This window comes from Nanorana parkeri, unplaced genomic scaffold, assembly GCF_000935625.1.
Source record: "Nanorana parkeri isolate BGI_ZX_2015 unplaced genomic scaffold, ASM93562v1 scaffold984, whole genome shotgun sequence".
Lineage (NCBI taxonomy): Eukaryota > Metazoa > Chordata > Amphibia > Anura > Dicroglossidae > Nanorana > Nanorana parkeri.
The window spans coordinates 5,272-20,858 of NW_017307252.1; the positions used below are offsets into that span (position 1 = coordinate 5,272).

Genomic DNA, 15,587 nt, shown 5'->3' on the forward strand with positions numbered 1-15,587 from the left:
ATGTTTTGTGTAATAAATTAAAATGTTTCAGAAATGAAATCATTTTTGGGTCACGCCTTAATGACCAAGGAAACATGTGGGTCCCGAGGTTACACAGGTTGAGAACCACTGCTCTAGAGGAACTCATTGGTACTTCAGTCCCGCTCTATGAAAACAGACAGGTCCTAGACCTAGACCATCAGGGGATCCTTTCTGGGAGAAAGTATTCAGACTAATCTCCGTTGGACACCACCTAAGGATAAGTTAAGAAACAGGCTCCCTGTGATAGGTCAGCTGACCTTAGTCCCTATGCTGGAAGATGCTGCTCTTTATGACAGTGTCTGCTGAAGGCATTGCCTTCTGTCTCTCTTCAACTATCAGTTTCCATGAAGAATAGTGGGGGTTCTCCTAAGCTCCTGCTTGGCAGGAAATATCCATCACAGGATAGTCCTGTGCACCCCATCGCCAGGAGAGAGATGTTGCCGAGACTCTGCTGCAGCCACCCCCTATGGAGGATAGAGTAAGTCTGGAGGCCTTTGCGGGACCTGGATAGCAGGACAGCTCTGACTCTGCAGTGAGGGGGAAAGTGCCACATTGGATTACTGCTTCTAGAAAAGCAATCCTCTCCGCTCTCTGAGTGCTTGAGCCGGACCAAGGCTTCATTAAACAAAAACAAGCTGCTGGGTGGACAAAACTGGAAGTGCCAAGAGATACAAAGACTACAGCTGTGCCGTGAATGGGCAGCTGCTCATGTATCTGGATGCCAATTCATGTCACCCTTCCTGTCGTAGATGATTTGGTCATGTTTCCAACTTTCAATATTTCTTTCTCTTCCCAGCCAGGGCTATACAAACCAGACGCTAGTACAATATTTTGAATGGAGGGGGGCAGAGCTTAAAACACCATGGGGCCTTTAGAGCTCTTTTGTACCTCCCACCGAGGTCTGCAAAAGGCCATCATACATCTCCCTGTATCCCGACAGAAGAGAAGATTTATTTTTTTTATCATTCAACTTCTAGCACACAAGTTCTGAAACCTTTCCTCGGGCCTCACCAACTGTGCATGCCGTGGATTTATGATCTCTACATGAGAAACCTAGCTACCTGTTTCAGTTTTTTTCGGAGTGGGTAAGGCATGAAGACAGAATGAGGAACGTGTGCTGCCAGATGCTACTCCATAGTAGGATCCAAAAGATCAAAAGTCACACACTGTAATGCAATCTTGCAAGAAACTTTATTGCTCAGAGCACGTCCTGCCTGAACTCAACCGTACATTACATTGCACACTAAAGAGCCGATTCTTAGTGTTAATCTCTTAAGAAATGAAAACAAACTTGAGGATGAACCTTTTTGAAGTGATGTGCAGAGCTCAGGAGGGATGCGCTGTAAGCAAAGCATAAGTAATTGCATTACAGTATGCAGCTGTTCTTTGTATGTAATGGGAGGATGTGTGAGAGCCAGCACCTGAGGAGGGGGGGGGAAATAGGCTGAACACATGCCAGAACTGTGCAGAGCTACAAAGTTTTAAAAAATGGTCCATAGTAGGATGGAAATCATTTTCTTGGGCTGCGGATCGTGAAAAGCTGCCATCAAAGACTCATTTGGGGCATTAAAAACCTGCTCTTGTACCTAAAATTAATTCTCCTCTTAGATGAACATTCAGTACATTGCACTAAAATAAAAACCATTTACTCCAACAAAAGAACCCAAAAACAATATAAAAAATGTACAAACTCATTTTTGGGCATTAATAAAATATACATGTGTGTATATGTACAAAAATTATAAAAACATAAAATCCTCTTAAAACCCATGAAATGTCTCGGCAGAAGAACTCGTGGTTGAAAACAAGCACCAATGAAAGTCGCCTCCGGAAGACGGCGACTCCTTTTTGAGGTTCACACCACGAGGTAAATTCTCAGATTTGTAAGAAAAGCCACAGAACTCAGACTGCACCTCACTTGTCTCAAATATTGATAGAAGCCTTTCCCTGGATGAACTCCATTCAGATTCTTCCACTGGAACAGACACCTTACATACAGGTGTGACATGGAGGTCCTCCTGTTTTCTTGGCTTGCGCACCGACTGTTTAACCTTTCTTTGCAGTTTGCTGGGGGAGCTGGGAGGACTTTGGTCACGGAACGCACCTGAATGGTTTGATAGACCAGTCGTCTCCAAAACCCCAGGTACAGTGTCCATTACTGGTTTTGGACTGGTCACATGATCAGCATCCACAGGTTCAGAGTACAAAGTTCCAGAAACCAAGGAACCATCCAATTTAATCTTTTTGCTGGGACAGCCCTCTCCATGCTCGGGCGAACATTTCTGGATAGCTGTGGCAACCACCGATAGACCAAAAGTTAATCGTCGTGGGGTATGCTCTAGGCTATGGGTGGTGGTTTGCATACAATCCTGATCGCACACAGTTATGGGTTCACCTGCAGGGATCGGGGAGTTGTCAGTAATTGGGAGGAAGGCAGGCGTTCCAGGAGGGATGTCACCAGAGTCCGTTGCACTGGCATTGTCCACAGTCTGAACGGGGCAAATACTAGATTCCATAGGTTCAGGGCTCTGAATGTGATTGTTGACAAGACCGTCAGCAGCAGCAGCAAGTGGAGCCTCAGACTCAGTCCTCTGTATGGTCTCAGGTGTCTGTTTAACAGATGAAGAGATTTTTTGGTAACTCTGCAGATGCCTTTCCGTAATTTCCTTTTCTTCCCACTTCACAGTCACAGTCGGCATCAACATCGCAGAGCTAAAAATAAATAACAGAGAAAGAAACCATCACTCAGGATAATCAGCATTGAGAGCTGCTGAATCATTCAATATAACCGATCACCTCTTTACCCTTTTCTCTGAACGCGAGTGTTTATTGTTCAGAAACTGCGTCGGTCCACATGTGCTTAGCCATGCTTTAGTGAGATGGAATCGGCTCGTCTTAAATTTTCCCATCCAAGGAAACCAGAAAATATGGGAGTTGCCAATGCTGAATTCCCTATAAAAATGCCGCTAACCTGGCTGAGTGACTTCTAAAAAGGAACCTGCACCCGCCTCTAAAACTTTGCTGTTACTGTTACATGCCGGGCTGTGTGGACAGTAATGGCGCCTACACTTCTGGGTAGCGAGAGAGGTTTGTTGCTACCTCTTCAGCCTACCGCCCTCAAGTTCTTATTTGCTCATCACTATGATGGACAATCTTATCCATCAATAAGAACGTGCGAAAAGCGTGAGCAAGCGTCAACACTATCTGGAAGTGCGAGGACTGGCCTGACAGAGCAGAGGTTTGAAGGCTGCTGCAGGTATTTGTAGTCACCTGTACTTCATGCCCGCGGCAGTAATCCACTTGTGGTGTGACATCTATTGTATGAAAATATGATACAAGGCATAGTCATGACTAATATTTAGATTACTGTGAAGAATTGACATAGTTAATTTTCCTTAAGCCATTGTTTATTGGCAGTTAAGTTGGTTCATATACTTCCATCCTGTGGCCATAGCACCATCTTTTACTCTGTTCCCCTCCCCTTGTGTGTGATGCACTTCCTTTCTTGTCCAAGTTGTCTTTTTTGGTAATATGGCAGCTTGTCTCAAGGCCACATGATAATATGCGCACATGGGGGAAACATTACCATCTTTGACCTGCAAATAGTCTAATAAGCTGTTACATCCCGTTTCCTGTAATCTGCTGCATTCAATAAAGATCTTCGTGGATGAAAAGGTATTTGGCGAGTTCAGCTATCTGATAAGGATTGTCCATGGTGATTGTATCTGCTTATACAGGCCAGGCATAAATCACTAATACAACGGTTGGCGTCAGAATAGCACTAATGATAACTTTAAGTGAGGAATACCGATCTGCATGCTGTTATACATGAGTAACTCAGATGGTACTAAAGACACCGGATCAGCATGACAGCTCTGGTACTAGTACTGTAATTTCAGAAGAAAAAGGTAATCATCCATATTCCCTCAGTACAAGTCTTCCTCGTGTGCTTGGCTCTTATGCTAAAACTACACCGGCAATCTTCACAAGGACAATGAATAATCTAGCAGTCACAACAGACGTCAGCAGGAAACAGATGGCAACAATTGTTTTAATCTTCAACTAACATCAGACAATTTGGAATCACACGGCGAGTACAACGGAGAATTATCCTGCAGTTTGTGGATGAACAACCTACACAGCCATATAGCCAAAATTTAAAATGCAGGCTATACTTTATGCTTGCAAACTGCTGCACATGCATTGTACTTTACTCTTCCTCCCCTCCTAAAGCAACAAAAAGCTTCCAGGTAAAAATACCAAAAAATCAGAAGGAAACACACACACACACACACACATCTCCCTGCAAAGAAAAAAGGGTTAATATTTTCCTATCCTACCACCCGCACTGCTGATCTCCACTGATGCCAAGCTTTATGCTGGGTAACACACACATACACACACACACACACACACACACACACGGTCACTCCTGTGTCCTGAAATGAAGTAGGGGTTGACAGGAATAACAACACATCTGACACCCCTGAAGATTTTTTTAGCCAGCTATCCTATCTTATCAAGACGATGAAGCAGGTGGTGGGGCAGATAAGTATTAACCCTTTCCGTTGCAGGGACTCTGTTTTAAAACCTTTTCAAATAGCTATCGAAAGACAATACTCCAAAATGTGAGCACTTTACCTTCTAGCATCTTGTCTGTAAATTGACCAATCCACAAAGTCAAAATCAAACATGGAGATGAGATTATCCACGTCTTGATAATAAGGACCCTGAGAAAAGTTTTTGTGTGGCTGACTTACAAGATGCTGCAATAAAGGAAAGTAAGAAAGACAACATTGTTTAGGAAGTATAAAAGCAAAATGCAGTCATGTGAACAATTAAAAAATAGCTGACCTCACGAGGACGGACAAAAACATTGTGCAGGAAAGTGAAAGAAAAACATTTCATCTATTAGGGACTGTAACTAATGAAGGTCAAGTAAACCATGTACATGACTAGATGGAGAATTCTCTGCGGCACATCGAATCACATATTACCAAACTAAGCATAGCATTCACTTCTGCGCTAAGCTCCATTATTGTTCAATATTCAAATGGAACCCATCGCACACCTGACAGGATAAGACCCTCGAGTATCGGGTGAGTGCCAAGCGACAGCGGATGCCTCCGCAAATCAATGTAAATGTGAAGAAAGTCACTTGCACTCCCGCTCAAATTCAGTGAATATTTATTGACCTCTGTAGTGTCACCGCATGGCGACGTTTCGGAACCACTTGGTGACCAACTCTTCCCTTAGAGCAGGGGTGGCAAACTCAGGCCCTCCAGCTGTGGTGAAACTACAAATCCCATGATGCCTCTGCGAGTCGTGGCTGTGAGAATCTTGCAAAGCCTCAAGGGACTTGTAGTTCCACAACAGCTGGAGGGCCGGAGTTTGCCACCCCTGCCTTAGAGCAAGGGTAGCAAACCTCCGGCCCTCCAGCTGTGGTGGAACTACAAATCCCATAAGGCAATGCAAGATTCTCACAGCCACGACTCTCGAAGAGAGATGTATCATGGGATTTGTAGTTTCACCACAGCTGGAGGGCCGGAGAGTGCGAGGCCACACTTACCCTAGTGAGTCAGGAGAGGGTGCACTTCACTTTGGGCTGACTCTCACAATATGCATTGGGACTGCGCTGGTCTTTCTTTCCAGCACAGCCCCAAAGCACGGCAATTTGCCTTGTCACAGACGGGCACGGTTCACACCACTGCGCTGCAATGGGAACATTGTGCGGAGAAAAAAAAAAAAGTGCGGCACACTGTACTTTTTTTCAGCACAGCGGGATGTGACGCAGAATGACAACCTCGCACCCCACTGTACTCATAGAACTGAATGATATGTCACTTGTAACATGTCAATACAGTCCAAACGAAAAAAACACAGAGGGGAATTTATCAAAACTGGAGCAGCTGTGCATGGCAACCAATCAGCATCTCTGTTTCATTTTCTAATCTTATCTCGGTTTCATTTTCTAATCTTAACTGAACAAACTAAAGCGATGCTGATTGGTTGGCATTCACAGCTGCTCCAGTTTTGATAAATTATGCCCACAGTGCATTTTGGTGGCCCTTACTGTGTGAGGAAATAAGGTCCAAACCTGAGCCTGGTAGAAAGAACCAACTGCCACTAGAACTCAAGTCTTAAAAGGAGAACTATGAGGTGAGTGCTTTTCACTCACCTCATAGCTCTAGCCGACCTGTGACAATGAGACTGTCACAGGTCGGCTCAGTAGATCGGGAGGTGAGCGAACACATACCGGCGGTCGCTCACCTCTCGATCCTGTCACAGACTCTAAAGGTGCCCATACACTGTACGATTATCGTACGAGAATCCCGTGAAATCTCGCGATCGTACGATAATCGCAAAGTGTATGGAAGGCTTGTGACCGTTTCTACTGTACGATCGCACGTCGAACGAGCAGGCTGGAAAACCCGCCGAGAATCGTATGATTCTCAGCGGGTTTTCCAGCCTGCTTGTTGGACGGAAGACGTGCGATCGTACAGTAGAAACGGTCGCAAGCCTTCCATACACTTTGCGATTATCGTACAGTGTATGGGCACCTTTAGACCCCACATTGCTGCCAAGGCCAAAGAGCGTGAATGAGATGCTACTGGAGCCAGGAACTGGGGACAAAGGAAGAGTACAGATGGTAAGTGGACTATTGTTTTTCCAATAAAAGTCAGGTTTAAATGCACGGGCCTGTATAGTACACAACACCTTGTGGTTGGCTTTGTATTCAGTGCCTGCCAGCAGGAGGCCTCACACACTGTACAGTACTTACAGCTTCAAGATCATCGTATTTCTGTAAACAACATTCACAGTATCCACGCTTCTTCTGCTCCCTCATTTTACACTGTGAATTGTTTCCACCATCTTGTCCGTGCCAAGTTTTGTTTAAACTGCAAAAGAAGCAAACAGAACTCTATTACCATACAAATGGTAAAAATAAATAACTTCAATAATCTTATTTTTATAAGCAAAATAAAATGCTTGGGGTTTGTTTTTTTTCCAAAGCTGCATTACAATCTGGAACAAGGAACATTAGAATCAACAGGAAGCTGTTTTTCCTGTAAAATATTCCCATTTTAGAGCAACAATTTTGCTGGCTTAATACATAGCAACCATCTAACTTTAGCTTCCTCAGATGAGCAGAGTTATGATTTCTTAATGGTTTTCTGGCTTACCAAGTTCTCTATATAAATGATTGCCATTTGAACGGCTTTACTGAATAATCCAAAAACAAGTGATAATTCATCAGCGTACCCTTGCTTCGTCTCCGTTGCTTTATTAGCAGTTGCGGCTTTCTTCTCCACAGACTGACACGGCTTAGAAGGAGGCGACTGGAAAGATCGGAAGCATGGAAGCACTAGATAGAGAGGTCTGTACTGGCTGGAAAGTGAAGTTTGCATATTTACAACAAATCTATAGATTTTATGCAGCTAAAAGATGTATACACACTAAAATTATTGCATTTCCCCATCCCATCGGCAGCCTAGTCTTTTACAGATTTCATACTATATTTGCTCAGGAGAGTGAAGCAGTAATGAAGTAAAGTTTGAGGAAGCACTGAAATAAATAAAAAGACATTTTTAGCAATATGGAGGAGACATCAAAGCATCTTGATGTCTCAAGATGCCTTGCCATTCAGGAACGTTATGCCTGGTCTCAAATGTGACCTTCTGGTCTTAGTCTCAATACATTCAGTCACAGCCTCAACTGCGCCCCCCCTACCTTTGTTCCTAAACAGCAAGGGCCCATTTTCACCAAATAAATGCAATAATATACATTCTGGTTTTCTTACACACTACCAGAACTTTTTATGAATATACAGAACATAATAATATTCATGTATGTGGTATATCCCTGATCTGTTTAGGGTTTATTGGTCATCCTATGTTTATTTGTTCTGTCTTCTAGTTATCAGGATACATTCTTTACTCCCAGGTCCAACATTTATGACACCCCACTCACCCCCCCCTAACAACTTTCTCTTGCTTTAAGTGGTAAACGTTGTCATGTTGATTAGTATTGCTTCTGACCTGAAGGAGAGGTTAACTCTCGCATGATTTTTACAAATGAGCAGGCCGTGGTGTTCGTAGTTAGGCCAGGATAAAGAGTGCAAATAGCCATCAATGAGACCCTTAGAGCTCTCGACTCAACAATGGAACATATACTTGGAAAAGAAAGGAAGGCTAAAAGTCGAGTACTAGAGGTGCCTATTATATTATATAGCAAATGGGCCAGTCGGTGCTTTGCTTCAATGCTCAGCTTTTAGTACACACACAGCAAGGGTGACGTCACGATCCTTTTGGTGTTACCCTGGGAACAAGACTATAATCTCCCAAGAAGATGCTCCTGTACCGTGCTGGTGTGTACTCACAAGATTTGGGATTCTCACCCCCAGGGTCTCGCCACAGGGGTTGTGAAGTCACCCTCTGCAGTACAGAAGTCAGTAAATTTATTAACTTTTTTTTTCCCCTACATTATTTTTTTTTGTATATTTTGTTTGGAACATTTTTGTTTTACAGATTGCTTGGAACCTACCAGCTGCTGTCTTCCACCTTGATGTACGGACTCTTCAATTTTTGTGCTGCAAGGGGAAAAAAAAAGACAAATTTTCACTATTTGTTATTCAAATTCCAAGCTGATATTACACCACCCAATTTTTTTTTTTTTTTACGAACCTTTTGCTTTTCGTCGCACTGGTTGTTTAACCTGTGAAATAAATAAAAATAATATCCGATAATGTAAAATACTTGAGACACAAACAAAAGGAGAGCAAATGTTTTTGCATATAACCTCATAAGAAAAAGGAAATATAATTCTCTCTACAAATCAAGCCGCGCCCTTTCGTGAAATAGCACAGAATAAAAAGTTTTATTCAAAAATAAATCTTTTGACCGCACACTCAAATTAATAAACTCATATTATTTACCACTGGTTTAGAAGCTGCTTCGGGTTGTTTCGCTTGTTGAAACAATCTCTTCTTCTGTTCTATATATATTTTTGCCTCTGGAAAATTCAAAAGGAAAAGACAGACTGTAAGTGTATATAAACTATGAATTATAAACATACTCCTAGCATTAGTCTAGATAACTGTATGGATGCCTTGCTTACACATTTGCTGCTGGGTGACTACCTGTGCAGAATAATTAGAGACATTGCCTTGGCACAGGCCTCCATGACCGTTGAATACTCACCTCGTCAGGGCTCCTACACTACACCTTCTGTTGCAGCCAATAACATTTTGTACTTTCAGGTTCAGGGGAGCCTGTGAGCTCCTCCCATGTAACAGGACTAAAGAACAGTCACATGATGCTCCACACAAGTATGGTTACATGACAGGAGTTGTGACATCACTGCTCTCCCTAGCAGCTGACACTGGGCATTAATGTTGGCTGCAACAAAGGAAGGAGCTTTCACAAGCTGAGTATAAGGCCTCATTCACACGAGAAAAAGCCGGCACGTACAGCTCCATGCTGCATACGGGGCCGTATGGGGCAGCTCCCGGGAAGGACTGGTGCTGCGTGTTTAGTATGCAGCCACTGTCCTCTATGGGAGTACACAGCCGTACGCCGCCCTATGCTTACCCCAAGTGCAGGTCTGTACCGGTGCGGGTGTCCTGGCCTCGGACGCAGACAGGATCCATTCTGTCAGCGTATGGACACCCGCACGGAAGTGCAAGGCGGTGAGCATAGGGCGGCGTACTCCCATAGAGAAGGACAGGGGCTATGTACTAATCACACGCAGCACCTGTCCTTCCCGGGAGATGCCCAATACAGCCGAGCACGCAGCTGTACGTGCCGGCCTTTTCTCGTGTGAATGAGGCCTAACTGGGACATAGGGACTTTACAAACACATTGTCACTTTGCTCTGCATGGGAAACAATGAACTACATTAGGAACACATCTTAAACATTAGAAATTCAGAGTTAGGACTTACCGGTAACTCTATTTCCATTAGTCTTCCAGGACAGCATCACGAGATGGAATCTCCTCCCCCACACACAGGAAACACGTCACTTAATCTAATAAGAGACAACCAGATAACACTGGCCTCTTCTGCATATTAAACTATCAAGTTAGCTTTGTTTTGCAATCTCTGTATTATTTTTAGCCAGACTTCAAGGTATTGGTTACCATCCACATGCAGAATTCGGACTCCCCAGTTCCAGGCATTAGCCAATATGCTGTTTTTCTGAAGAATTTCCTGTTAAAATCACATACATTAAGATATAAATGGCCATTCATAATTGTTATACAAGCAGTATCCTGACAGCACCTAAGTGTTAATAAAACTTTAAAAAAAAATGTTTACACAACCAAGTACCAGAATTATATATAACAAAATGATATACTCCTCTTCTACAAGTGTACGTACAGAGAAAGTACCAAAGCGGATATTTAATGGTAAGTGGAACTGGAAACATGCTCTCACCACCTCTACCACCATGTAAAATTCTACTCCGAGTCTTACCGCCTGCAAGCAAGCAGAGCGAAGTGCTGGGAGGCAGATAGGCAGGTAGCCCCTTTTCTGATTTGGTATTATAAAGATTTAAAACAACCATACATTTAAAGGCATGTGTAAAATTGCACCCATCGCTGTAGGCTCAGCCCATGTCACTTTTCCAGACTAGACTCCTCCAGGGGCCTATACTACATATTTTTAATTTCCTTCCCACAGAGATTGAAACATTGAAACATGTACGCGAGTTGTGGCATTCCAGGCTAGCCAATCAATATGGCTGAAAAAACTGAACTTGGAAGAAGACGGGGTAAAGATGTTAGTGGCAGTGACGGAGCGCTGGTCGGTCCCTTTGACAGGCACCCAACATTCCTCTTAGTGGCCGATTTATGGACTTTTCTGCACTTTATACCCATCAGAGTCACTTATTAACTCTTCTAAAAATACTTGCAGATTAAATCTGGAATAACAATCTTACAAATAAATTATTGTTTATAAATTAATGACTCACCTGTCCTTTGATAACCTTTTTGAGCAAAGACTTTCCACGGCTTACATCATCCTATAAAATCAATTTGAAAATACACAATATTTACAAAACCACCTGAAAATAATTATATAATCTCAGACAAATTACATTTCCTCTGCAAATCACATTCAGGCAAAATATGAATGCCACATGTGATACTTAAGCAGTGAGATTTGTGGGAGTCTCCACTATTACAGTAATTTAGTAAAGCAGCACAATAGGAAATAGTTATGTATAAATAGCAACACACCATAGTAAGATCTCAGTTCTTCGGTTTATGGCAGTCCAGACGATATCTAATTGGTTTACACATTACTTATTCCAAATTGTGTCATTGTACAATCTTAATTAACCATCACATAATCTGTATCTTACCTTTTCTGGTTTCTTACTGGAGCCCCCTTCCTGGATTCCTCCCCGGTGACTTCCTGGCCGAGCTGAACTACTTTCTGCATTCTGGGCAGGCTCAGGACTTGACAAGGAACATGAATACTTTAAAGGCTTTGTGCACTTTGCTTCCTTTTTGCTAGTGATCAGATAACTAATTTCTTTACTGAGAAAACCTTCAACAGTCTGAAGAATTTAGAAAAAAAAAAAAAAAAAAAAAAAAAGGAAAAAAAAAACGGGAAAAGGTAAAAATCATCAGGATTGAAAATGTCTATCCCTGTGTCAATTGTGCCGCTGTCCAGCGTCCCTACAGACCTACTATTCTTTACCCACTCAGGCTCTGGAGCTTAAAGAAACACTGTTGATCATCTGACACCGAACTTACTCAGAGGGAACTCCTGCAGTGGGAAGGCAGCAAAGAAGGGTGGAAGGCTGAGTATTAGGGATGCACCAATGCCAAGTACTCGTACAAATGCCCCGATACTTACCTCCGATGCCGTAACTTCCTGTCAGAGGAAATCTCTCAGTGCCGCGAGGGAACATGGAGCCAGCTTACTGGCCAATCAGGAAGCTGGGCAGCGGGTAATGACTTTCCCGATTGGCTGGTAAGCCGGCTTCATGCTGTTTGGCTGGCTCGATGCTGATTGGCTGGAATGCCGGCTTCCTGACCAATCGGCATCGACCTGGCTTCCCGGGAAATCAAGAAACCGGACCGGTATCGGTATTCTGTGAAAATATTGGTACCCTATACCGAAAAAATGGTATCGGTGCATCCCTACTGAGTATACCTTGCAGGGGGGAAACAATGTCACTCTACTCTGAATGGGCAGGTGACGGTCTCTTAAATGGTTAAATCTAATATATTTTCATTATCTAGCTAATAGTGTCTCATAATGAGAGAGTAACCAAGTCATAATTTTAAAGTGGCACTAAGCTCAGGAGTTAATCTTAAAAATGAATTCAAGTACCTTAACCATTAACAAAATTATTTGTGTATCACTCGGCTGTAGATCCTCAAATCATCTCTGAATTGGTGCTGACACTGTCCTTCCTTCTGGAGGGGGGCTACTTTTGTTCCCCATGGTCCCTGTGTGTGTGTGTTGTAAAGTAGCCACCACTCCAAGCTCGCTCCTGTGATGGACTACAATCACAATACAAATCAGTAAACCAAACATGAGATTGTAGTCCATCACGAGAGTGAGCTTGGAGTGGTGACTACTTTACAACACACACAGGCACCATGGGGAACAAAAGTAGCCCCCCTCCAGAAGGAAGGACAGTGTCAGCACCAATTCAGAGATGATTTGAGGATCTACAGCCGAGTGATACACAAATAAGATACATTTTTGTTAATAGTTAAAAAGGTACATGAATTCATTTTTAAGATTTAACTCCTGAGTTTAGTGTCACTTTAAGGTTCGCTTCTAAACAAAATTATCTGTACACCAACAACTTTTGCAGAAACTGTTCCTTTATTGCTAAAACATTAAACATCTGCAACGTAAGCAGCAAACTTACCCCTCCAAGCTCTTTAATATCCTTTTCTAACTTTTCACATATAAGTTTTGAAGGGATATCCAGGTAAAAGACCCTCCCAGTCAAAGGTTTTTCTGTGGGGCCCTTTTCTGGGGGTCGTTTCACTGTCGGCAGAACTGGCTTCAATTTCACGCCTCTCCCTTGGGTTCCTCCTTCTGTGTACGGCAATTTACATACATTTAAAGTATTTAGCAGGCCATCACTGGACACAAACATTCTACAAAAGTTCAATCACTGCAATGCTCGAATATGTATTACAATTCTACTTACTACTTCGCTGCATCTTGGATTGCACATTCACATTGTTTGTTTTGGGTGCTACAGGCGAGAGCAACTGTATAAAAACAAAACAAATACAAAAAAAAATTGCTGTTTATTTATGTTTTCTATGAACAAAGATGCTACGTCATGTTATAGGGAGATGCATAATCACCAAAACATTTAGCCAAAACCTATCCAAGAATAAAATAACCTGGTATCCTGTTTTAGGGCAGGTTCAATCCATTTTCCAGACCAGATCTGGTCCAGAAAATGGTGTGAACCTCCTCGCTGTTCCAGTGCATTCCATACCAGACAAAATAGGACAAGCAGTATTTTTCTGGTCTGGAACGGACTGTGATGGTGTGAACAGAGGCCAGAAATAGCATAGGGATACATTAGGATGCATTTTGGGTCTGGAAACAATCTGGTCTGATCATGATCTGGATGTGGTGTGAATGGGCCCTTAGTGACTCCTTTGTCAAGCAGAGTGCTATTCAGTCACCGTTGTGTGTGCTAGTAAGCTGTGTGAGTCTCCACAAATACAATGAAACAGCAAAACAAGCTACCCCCCCTCCCCCCTCCAAAACCCTCTCCTCCCTAAGCTATAAGATGGAACAGTTGCTTCAGACTGCTCTGCCCCTTGTGATCTTGTGCTGGACACGAAGTTCAAGGAAGCCGAGCTGAGAGACTTGGAAGCAGCTGTTCAGAAACAAGACGACTAAGTGTTTTGGAAAAAATATAAAACAATACTTTGCTGAGTGATGTGTATCTGTTTGATCCAGATTCATTATTATAACAAAAAGTTTGAGAGTTTAAAACGACTTCATGACTGAGCTTGTTTTTAGTTTTGTTCGTAAATGACTGACGCACTTTTGACATTTTTGCTGTGTGATTCTTCCACGTCAGTAATATACTTTCTTACAAAGTGCGCCCACATATACTATATCTCGTTTTTTTAGAGGACAGATGGGGCTATATATTTATATTGCATGTTTGTAACGCCTCACTTACGACAAATTAAATATTTTTAAAAAAAAGAGGAAATAAATGTAAAGAAAACACTTTTTCCCCAGTTTTGATTTGTAGTATTTTTTTCTAGAAAAATAGCACAGCTACAAAAAAAATGCATTCATGTATTTATCCTTTATTTGGAGAACCCTCACATCCCTAGGATTTCTGACATTTTTCTGTACTTCTTGGCCTAACCCCTGACATTTTAATCTTTTTTTCTCTAAAAGCTAAAAAAGTGGTCACTTGGCATATAATGTCACTGTCACTAAGGTCTCGTTCACACCTAGGCATATTGCATATGCGCGTCTGTCGCGCGTTTTTTTAACCGCAATTCGCGGTAAAAAAGTTGCGCGACAATAGCGTGTTTCCGAAGGCTACTTGGCTGTATCCCAATGGAAACGCGCAACAAAACGGCCCAAAGTAGTACATGTACCTTTTCAGGCGTGGGCCGTTTTGTAGCGCGTTAGGGACGGGCGGAAATACGCCAAGGTGGGAACGAGACCATTGAATACAATGCGATTTATATTTTTGAGCGCTTTGTAGAGCGTTCGTCGAGCGTAGAACGCGCTACAAAACGTTCAGGTGTGAACGAGGGCTAAGTGACATACTTCGAACATCACTGTCAAGAGGGGGTTCAATAAAAAAAATTAACCCCTTAAGGTGAGACCGATTTTCATTGTAATGGGTTAATTTTCATATTAATGATAGTATAAAATTTATTTAAATATATTATTTTTATTTGTTACACTTTATTTTTTTTACACGTTTCACTATTTTTTAAAACTTTTTTTTACATTTGTATTTTATTTAATTATATCAAGCAGTCATTGTTAATAAATCTCACCATTTTATAAGTGTATTAATTTTTGGTTATTATTAGGCTGCGTGAAACTTAACAGCCAACAATAATCTTAGTGACACGGATCCTGCAGCATTTCAGGATCAGATGTCACTAACGCCCTGTTCACACCTTTACGTTTTGTCGCGCGTTCAAGGCTCTATGAACGCTCTACAAAATGTACAAACATGAAAATCCATTGTTTTCTATGGGTCTGGTTCACACCTTTCCGTATTTCCGCCCGTCTGGAACGTCCTACGCTCAAACAAGTACATGTACTTCTTTGTGCCGTTTTTGTTGGGCGTTTCCATTGGGATACAGCCAAGTAGCGAATCGCTGTAAAAGAAACGCGCGACAGACGGGCATATTCAATACGCCTAGGTGTGAACCCAGCCTAAAGGTTTTCTAATGGTTCCAACAACGATCAGAAAACTGCAACATTGCATCAGCAATAAAAACATGTACCCAAAAGTTTCTATTGCTGAAAGTTTACATAGTTACATAGTATTTGAGGTTGAATAAAGACACATGTCCACACCG

The 15,587-nt window shown here is 42.3% G+C and overlaps 1 protein-coding gene across 1 annotated transcript in view; it reads right to left on the reverse strand.

Annotated features, from left to right (window-relative positions):
* Nucleotides 1–1,781: 1,781 nt before the first annotated feature.
* Nucleotides 1,782–15,587, reverse strand: part of DBF4 (DBF4 zinc finger) — a 16,198-nt gene continuing 2,392 nt past the window's right edge. The window contains exons 2-13 of the mRNA XM_018566862.1: nt 13,208–13,271; nt 12,920–13,092; nt 11,390–11,587; nt 10,997–11,047; nt 10,161–10,230; nt 8,957–9,033; nt 8,706–8,736; nt 8,566–8,611; nt 7,285–7,410; nt 6,803–6,920; nt 4,663–4,787; nt 1,782–2,733 (exon numbers count right to left, since the gene is read on the reverse strand). Of these exons, the coding sequence (XP_018422364.1) occupies nt 1,782–2,733; nt 4,663–4,787; nt 6,803–6,920; nt 7,285–7,410; nt 8,566–8,611; nt 8,706–8,736; nt 8,957–9,033; nt 10,161–10,230; nt 10,997–11,047; nt 11,390–11,587; nt 12,920–13,092; nt 13,208–13,220 (1,980 nt within the window). The 5' untranslated portion in view covers nt 13,221–13,271. The remainder of the gene's footprint in view (nt 2,734–4,662; nt 4,788–6,802; nt 6,921–7,284; nt 7,411–8,565; nt 8,612–8,705; nt 8,737–8,956; nt 9,034–10,160; nt 10,231–10,996; nt 11,048–11,389; nt 11,588–12,919; nt 13,093–13,207; nt 13,272–15,587) is intronic.